This window comes from Sinocyclocheilus rhinocerous, unplaced genomic scaffold (genome assembly GCF_001515625.1).
Source record: "Sinocyclocheilus rhinocerous isolate Xijiao unplaced genomic scaffold, SAMN03320098_v1.1 scaffold5890, whole genome shotgun sequence".
In the NCBI taxonomy this organism is placed as follows: domain Eukaryota; kingdom Metazoa; phylum Chordata; class Actinopteri; order Cypriniformes; family Cyprinidae; genus Sinocyclocheilus; species Sinocyclocheilus rhinocerous.
In genome coordinates this window covers 147,326-154,825 of record NW_015642844.1, presented here as the reverse complement: position 1 = coordinate 154,825, position 7,500 = coordinate 147,326, and the positions used below count along the sequence as shown (strand labels likewise).

Sequence of the window (7,500 nt, the reverse complement as noted above, 5' to 3'; positions counted from 1 at the left end):
AGAACCTTATAGACCTGCAGCAGATGGACATTTAGTCATTTCTACACACCAGACAGAAGACAACACTGAGCAGAATCATCAGACCAATACGACTCATGATCTTTAGCCCCTTTCCCAGCTACAACAGCCCCTCAAATCTCTTGTTTCCAATCAGTGGTTCGGAGCACTGCCTTCATCATTTGATTTCAGTAAATCAGGCTTATAAACCGTTTAAAAACTTTTCAGAATGTCACTGTTGATGATCTCAGTGAACCCATAAACCAGCGTCTGTTTGGTTTTTACCTGATTTTAGATCAGTTTTCATCATTTTAATAGCACATTTGTATAATAAAAAGGAAGAGCAGTAGTTCATTGTCTCTTATCCATGCCTGATTAGCCATAAAACACCCAAAACAGGCCAACCAATCCAATAAAGGAACACGTCTTATACATACATACATGTCATTTTAAACTACATTTGCAGTTTGTAAAAACATGCATGTTCTGGTTTCTCCCATCACGAGGGATAAGCTAGAGCAGCGGTTCCCAAACTGGGGTGCACAGACCGACCAGCAGGGGTGCGCGAGAGAATGCTTTTGATGATCTGTGTGCTTTTTTTGAAGGGGCAAGTGAAAGAGAATTTTACTTGCCCGACCGGACAACTAATCTAATCTTATTAAAACATCGAATTAGGGAAGCACCAAATTCATGCTACATTTCAGCTTCATTAAATTGTCTGTGTAAATGCATCTAAATGCCACTTCAGCTGCTTCTGTTTCTCCAGCAGTGGAAAATTTGGTTTTGTTAATACTGATTTCATTTGATTGGTAACAGCCCTATAGAGTCTTATTATATTAAGTGTAATTATTAATAAAATGTAAGAATTTGATATAAAAGATGACACATGCATTTAATAAGGTTAGGGGGAAATGCCCTTTTTATAGGCAAAAAAAAAAAAAGGACCTGGAAATCAATTCAAATATTTTTTAATATGCAGTAACTTTAGTCACATAAAATGTAATTTTCCAGCAACAAAATTGTGGCCAGTGAAAATGCTGAGCGGCTAGTAATTTTGAAAACCACTAGCCACAGTGGCTGGTGAGCAAAAGAGTTATTGTCAAGCCCTGTATACAGTGAACACTTGTATTGCAGTAAAAAAATGTGGTGTTTAACCGGAGTATGGTGGTGGGGGTGCTTGACATGTGTCAAACACTAGAAAGGGGTGCACCCTGCAAAAAGTTTGGGAACCACTGAGCTAGAGGGCGGGGCTACAGCTTGTGATTGGTCAGACACACATGACTCACAAACCAATGAGCACGAAGAGAGACCTGCTGCAGTTCTTACTCAATTCTACTACTGAGAAGAAACCGAGAGAAATGTGGGTCCTAATGCAACACTATGGATGCCAACTGCCGTAAAACTCCAAAGAAGAAGAAGAAGAAATGTGGGTCCTGCCGCTGAACCAGACTATCTCTGTAGAAACTGAGCTGATCCTGACCAATCCTGAAGCTGGGTCTGCTGTGATTAATGTAACATCTGAAGGACTCACTGTGAATTTGGCCCTCTCCTCCATCACCTCGTACCCCAGCACGGTGGGCGTGATAGGCCGCTCCTCCCAGCTCTGTCCCGGAGTCTCTGGAAGCGGGTAGCTGGAAAATTCCACCGAGCGCTCGGTGCCGTTGAGCCTGGCGCGGGTGACGGGACTCGGGCATCTGTCCGGAGCCGCGGCTCTCTCTCTCCTGCTGTCCGCCCGCGGAGCTCGCTCAATGGGCACGGGTACCGGAACAAACGGTGTGGCCATCGCTCCACACACGGTCGCAGTCACGGCCTGCGGAGACACACGAGCAGTCGTCCTGAGGAGGTTTGAGAGGACAGCTCGAGTGGCGTTAGGAATATAAACACACACAAACAGTCTGAGGAGAAAAATCAGCGCGACGGGAGGTGACGTCACAGTGATTCATGACTAAAGCCAAACAAACAACACGCGATAACCAAACAACAGCAAATGTTCACCATACTTGATTATCTTGTGTAATTCAGCCGCATTTCACATGTTCTATAGTAGTAATAATAAGTGAATATGTTCATCTTTACTGTATGTTTTGCGCGCTGTTATTCCTCCATCCACCGTCTGACGCTCGGCCGGAAAAACGTCATCACGCCACGGCGGAGATGACGCGCATGGTACGCTTGAAACAAACAAAAAAATAGCTAATAACTAATATCGGTTCAAAAATCGCTTCGGTCGCACTGGACTGATGCCATATGTTCTGTTTTCAAGGTTTGTTTCGTTTTAATCGAACAGTAAAATCCCTGAACAAACTGTACACATGAATATATTGATCAATGTCGAAGTGACAGAAATGGCGGTAATGCACTTATAAGTCTGCGATCCGCCGTAAAGAAAGAAGAAGAAGAAGCAGTGACAGAAATGAGTCGCGCGGTACAAAAGAGGCGGTGTTTCATGGCACTTCTCCGATTGGTCAGACTCTTGTGATCTGCAGTCACGTGGACTCGGGACACGGAAGTGTGGGCTTCCAGGAAGCTTGATTCCCTGCTGTGCTTCGGTGTGTATCAGGATCAGAATCTGCAGCTCAAGTACACGGATGTGGATTATCACGTGTTCACCGACGCCTCCCGGTTCATCACACAGGTGACAGACAGCGAGCACGCGTACTGTTTAGCAGATGTGTGTTTAATGCTTGGGTCTGTGTTCATCATCTCATCTGTTCTGACCTGTATGTGGAAACTCACTCTTGCTACATAGGAAATAAAAACCATGCTTCGACAAATCATAATTATGAGGTTAACAAAAGTATGACTATAATTATGGCATAAAATGAACAAAATTATGAGCAAAAAGGCTTAATTATGACCTTAACAATTACAGTTATGAGAAAAAAAGTCAAAATTATGACATTCATAATGAGATCAAAAGTCATAATAACAAAGCACTTTCTTTTTTTTATGTGTTAGAAATGTGTTTCCATCTTTTCTATCCATTATGTACCCCATTGTAAAGAGACCGCGGGGTCCGGTTGGGTGAGGGAGGGATGTTGAAAATGTGTGTTCAGACATCACGTATGCTAACAGCGTGAGTCTGTGGTTTGGGCAGCCGTCTGTCGTGTTCGCAGGCGCTGTGGCTGTCGCCGGCGTATTATCTGGAGTTCGAGGGCTGGAACACTTTCGCTCTCATCTGGATCGCCGGGCTGCTGTTTCTGCTCATAAACTCTCTCATACTGGGACAAATAATCTCCCATTACAGACCCGCAGAGGCCCAGCTGAAGAAGACAGACTGACAGACGCCTGTGAGAAAACTCGAGAGTGTTTCTGCATGTCTCTGGAATATATTTTTCATGCAGATCCTGGAGCTGGAGAGCTGATTCAGATGACCACTAGATGTCGCCCTACAGCAGTTTTACAGATCTGATGTTGCACAAGCTGATAGGATTTTAAACCCTTAAACACTTTAAACACAAATTACATCTTAGACAGAGTCTCAACTTTTACTGGACTTACTTTTCAGACGTGTAAATGCTTTGTGATGGTGATAACGAGTGTTTGTGTCCATGCAGAAATGATCATGAGTGTGAACAAACATGTTTATGAACGATATCTACAGTCTGAGGCGTTTCTTACAGGTGTGAGTGAAGAGACAAGCTCCGCCCACCAGACGATGTCAGCACCAATAGGAGTGAGTGTTGAGTGGCGGTGGGCGGGGCATCTGATGCGGCAGGGTTATTTCATCCTGATGACGTGTGCATCAAGAGCAAAGCCGCTCAATTCAAAGTAGATTCACTGCTTCAGTTGAATAATTCATCTCGACGGATGATTTAATCCCAGCTCCACGTCACTACAGCTGCTGAAGCAGATCAGGGTTAAACTGGATTAAATCATCTCCACCTGCTGGAACTAGTTGGGTCTCTCTGTGTTTGCTTCATTACAGCAGAACCCTGATTTAAGCTTTAAAAATCTTCTGTTGTCACATAATGTTCTGGTAAACATTCTTTCCCCCCAAAATACTGGCCTCTGCAGATCTGTTTATGTCTGACAAATTCACGGCTATTACTCACACACTTATTAAAGTGTTCAAAAGGAGAATGTGAATCACAAGTGGAAATGATTATTTCTGCCCTTATTCATAGCAAGACACTACAATAGTACATATGCGTGGACTTTTTGTCATACAAGATTTTTATTTTTATAAAAGTAATAAATATAACAGGAAGACCCACATTTGAGTGTTGCTGCTTTGCATCACTGTATCTTCTGTTAATATTTATTGCCCATATTGAATGCCAGAGGCAAAACGTCATGTTAAAATCCTTCCTGAAAAAGTGCAAAAGGTCATTAAACAATAAATACAAATTATTGCTAGAAATGAACCTTCCAGAAACAGCTCATTAATCACCAGGAAGCCAAGCGTGTCACGAGGACATCACGTCTCGCAGGGTTTCTAGCCCCAATAGTGCAAGTGCAGCATTATTATTATTATTATTTATTAATACTTTACTATTTATTGATACATTTTAAACAGTAGTTTTATATAAAGTCTTCAGAAACTTCAGAGCATGCTCTATTAAACACTCATCAATGCTGAAGCGAATTTAACATCACAATGTTTAAGAGCCTAAATATTTGACTTTTATTATTGAATATGTTTTATTACTGGTCTGCTTCAACATATTAGTTTGTTTTTTCACCTCTTGGCTGTTTAGTGAGATATAAGAAGATTTGTGTCGTTGATCCGGCTGATATCTGAACACAAACTTCAGATGAAATCCTTCCGTTTTTAAACCTTTAAATACTTCATAAACATGCAGATGAAATGCTTTAATAAAACAACTGCTAAAAGTAAACCAGTGATCATGATGATGTATTATTAGACTCTCAGCAAATCCTGAACCTTCAAATCAATCTTTGTCTTTTACTATTTCAAATGAAATAAACAGAATAATTTCAGATTATTGTCATTTTTTTCTGTTCTCATTTTTATGTTAGTAATTTTTACTTGTCCATTTTCAATAAACAGAGAAAATAAGAAAGAAATATTAGCCTGACTATACAAAAGTGCATAGAAGAACATAATGAAAGCCCACCAAAGAAAATCTAACCCAGACGCTGAACCTGACAAAAAACTTCACTGCAATAAATGATTTTCTTAGTATTTTTGTCTTGTTTTTCAGTACAAAAATTAAACATTCTTGACTCAAAATACAAGCAAAAATGTCTTGTTTTCTGAAAAAATGAATCTAAATGAGTGACTTAAAGCTTGAAAAAAAACCGAACAAATATCTGTCAATGAGCTCAGACAACAACAACAAAGTTCAAAGGAAAAACAGATAGTTGTTCTTGTAAACTCAATTTTGAACACTTTTTCAGAAATCAAGATTTCATATGTAACCCTGGACCATAAAACCAGTCATAAGGGTCAATTAAGGGTCAAGATTTATACATCAGCTTTCCATTGATGTATGGTTTGTTAGGATAGAACAATATTTGAAAATCTGGAATCTGAGGGTGCAAAAAAATCTAAATCTTGAGAAAATCATCTTTAAAGTTGTTCAAATGAAGTTCTTAGCAATGCATATTACTAATCAAAAATTAAGTTTTGATATATTTACGGTAGGACATTTACAAAATATCTTCATGGAACATGATCTTTACTTAATATCCTAATGATTTTTGGCATAAAAGAAAAATCTATAATTTTGACCCATACAATGTATTGTTGGCTATTGCTACAAATATACCCCAGCGACTTAACACTGCTTTTGTGCTGCAGGGTCACATATATCAAGTCATTTTGCATCTCCAGTAAATGTATCTGGATTTAAGGATGTTTGGATATATGTGCTGAAAAACAAGGCAGAAATCCTGAGGAAGAACATCATGTTTTGCAGTGTTGTGTGTTTGTGTGTGTGCCAGCAACAGGATGATTGTGGGTTTGAAACGCAGCACATGAGTGTCCAGATTCAAACTGAATAAATGGCAGAATGAAAGTGAAGCGCTACTGCATGAAGACGCACGGGTTGATCTTGGCACAGCTCGTGTTGTTCCTCTGGCCGGTGCTGTGGATGTCGTGCCACAGCGGAGCGTCGACGGGCTCCTGTTTGATGCAGTGAAGCAGCCCGTGACCTCTGACCTCGTAACCCGTTTTGTAGTCGTGCTGTACGTACCCTCTGTAGTCAGCAGCGTAGGCGTCCACACACTGAGAGTTCACTGCTTCTCTGTTCAGGACGCACTTGAGCGGTCGTGCCCCTCCGTAAGCGTTAGAGGGATAATGACTGCTGTACGTCGTTCCCTTCAGCCTCTGGCAGGAGGAGTACTGCGCGCCGTATCCACCCTCCGCTTTCATCTGCGTGCCGTTCGGGAAACGCTCGAGCTCCGTCCAGGGCCGTCCGCAGCCGTTCTCCGCGTCAGAGTCTTGCTCCAGCTTTACGAGCGGCTCGATCATCACGTGTGCTTCGTATCCCTCGCCGGGATCTTCGTAGCAGAAGTTCTCGCTCTTGATGCCGTCTGTGCTGTAGTCGTCGTGCGCGGCGCTCCCGTATGCCTCAGCTCTGTTACTGTAATATCCAGGGGCCGATCGATACGGTTTACCGTAGTGCGTGTGTTTGCAGAGCCGAGCGCCGGAGCTTCTCACGGGCCACGCGCCGCAGTCCAGGTTCTGACCGCTCGACCTGCAGAAGTTCAGAGGCTCGTCTGGACCGTAGGGACCTTCGCTCCTGTACTTGACGTTGTCTTCGCTCATGTGTGGCCTCAGAAGAGCGAGAGGCCTGAGAGGATCGTCTCTGTCACTGCCGAGACAAACACACACAGACTCATGAATCAGCACTAACTGTTCCCATAACTCTCCATCATGCCTGAATCTGTGCAATATTAGTCTGAAAATATAGTAATGCAAAGAATGTAATTCTCCAAACTATAGACAGTCTCATGAAGGGCTGTTTTTGAACTGCACAAGCAGGAAAGAATCTGCTCTTACTTGTGATCTAATGAGGTGAGAACGCCAGGGTTCCTGTGTTTGCCCTTCATCACGCCGCTCTTCATCTTCGTCTCGGTGATGGAGGGCAGGAGCAGAGGCACAGCGACACAGAACAGCGCTAGCTGAGGACGCAGGAGCGCTCCGGACGCCGTCTTCTTCCTCTGACCCTGAAGGAACTTTAATCGTCCTTGAAACTGCATCATCTGGAAGCAAAGAGAAGTTCAGGCGTCTTCACTCTGTTCTTAAAGGGTTAGTTCACCGAGAGAGAGAGAGAGAGACGAAGGGTTAATACAGGTGTTTACAAACGGCACGCGTGACCCTTCGGCGACTGGACAGGATCAGAATCAAGCCAAATCTGTCACAAATGTTCCTTACAAGCCAAGAAACTGTAGTTTGCAATATTGTATTAAAAGTTATAAAATGACAACTGGACTTTTATTTTTATTTACTTATTACAATCGTAAATATGAAGTTTGGACTTATTGAAATATTAATAATACTTAATAAGATTATATCATTATAATAATATATAA

The 7,500-nt window shown here is 42.2% G+C and overlaps 2 protein-coding genes and 1 long non-coding RNA gene across 8 annotated transcripts in view; 1 reads left to right on the top strand and 2 right to left on the bottom strand.

The window, feature by feature from the left end:
* Nucleotides 1-2,529, bottom strand: part of snx16 (sorting nexin 16) — a 6,838-nt gene extending 4,309 nt beyond the window's left edge. For 2 of the 6 annotated variants that reach the window (XR_001641870.1, XM_016574176.1), the window contains exons 1-3: nt 2,074-2,527; nt 1,529-1,807; nt 1-14 (exon numbers count right to left, since the gene is read on the bottom strand). The exon at nt 1-14 is cut by the window's left edge and continues 73 nt beyond it. Coding sequence is in view for 5 of the 6 variants with exons in the window: in XM_016574176.1 (XP_016429662.1) it covers nt 1-14; nt 1,529-1,780 (266 nt within the window). In the remaining variant the exon portion in view is untranslated. Of the gene's footprint in view, nt 15-1,528; nt 1,833-1,996; nt 2,048-2,072 lie in introns of those variants that run through there. The other 4 variants (XM_016574180.1, XM_016574177.1, XM_016574178.1 and 1 more) reach the window with 4 other exon arrangements.
* A 545-nt stretch (nt 2,530-3,074) lies between these two features.
* Nucleotides 3,075-4,334, top strand: LOC107756868 (uncharacterized). Its single transcript, XR_001641872.1, has 2 exons — nt 3,075-3,287; nt 3,342-4,334. It is a non-coding gene; the product is annotated as an uncharacterized LOC107756868 (long non-coding RNA).
* A 1,415-nt stretch (nt 4,335-5,749) lies between these two features.
* Nucleotides 5,750-7,170, bottom strand: LOC107756854 (uncharacterized). Its single transcript, XM_016574161.1, has 2 exons — nt 6,968-7,170; nt 5,750-6,779 (listed from the first exon to the last, which is right to left on the bottom strand). Exons 1-2 carry the CDS (start codon nt 7,168-7,170, stop codon nt 5,990-5,992), a joined length of 993 nt encoding a protein of 330 aa, XP_016429647.1. The 3' UTR covers nt 5,750-5,989.
* Nucleotides 7,171-7,500: the final 330 nt, after the last annotated feature.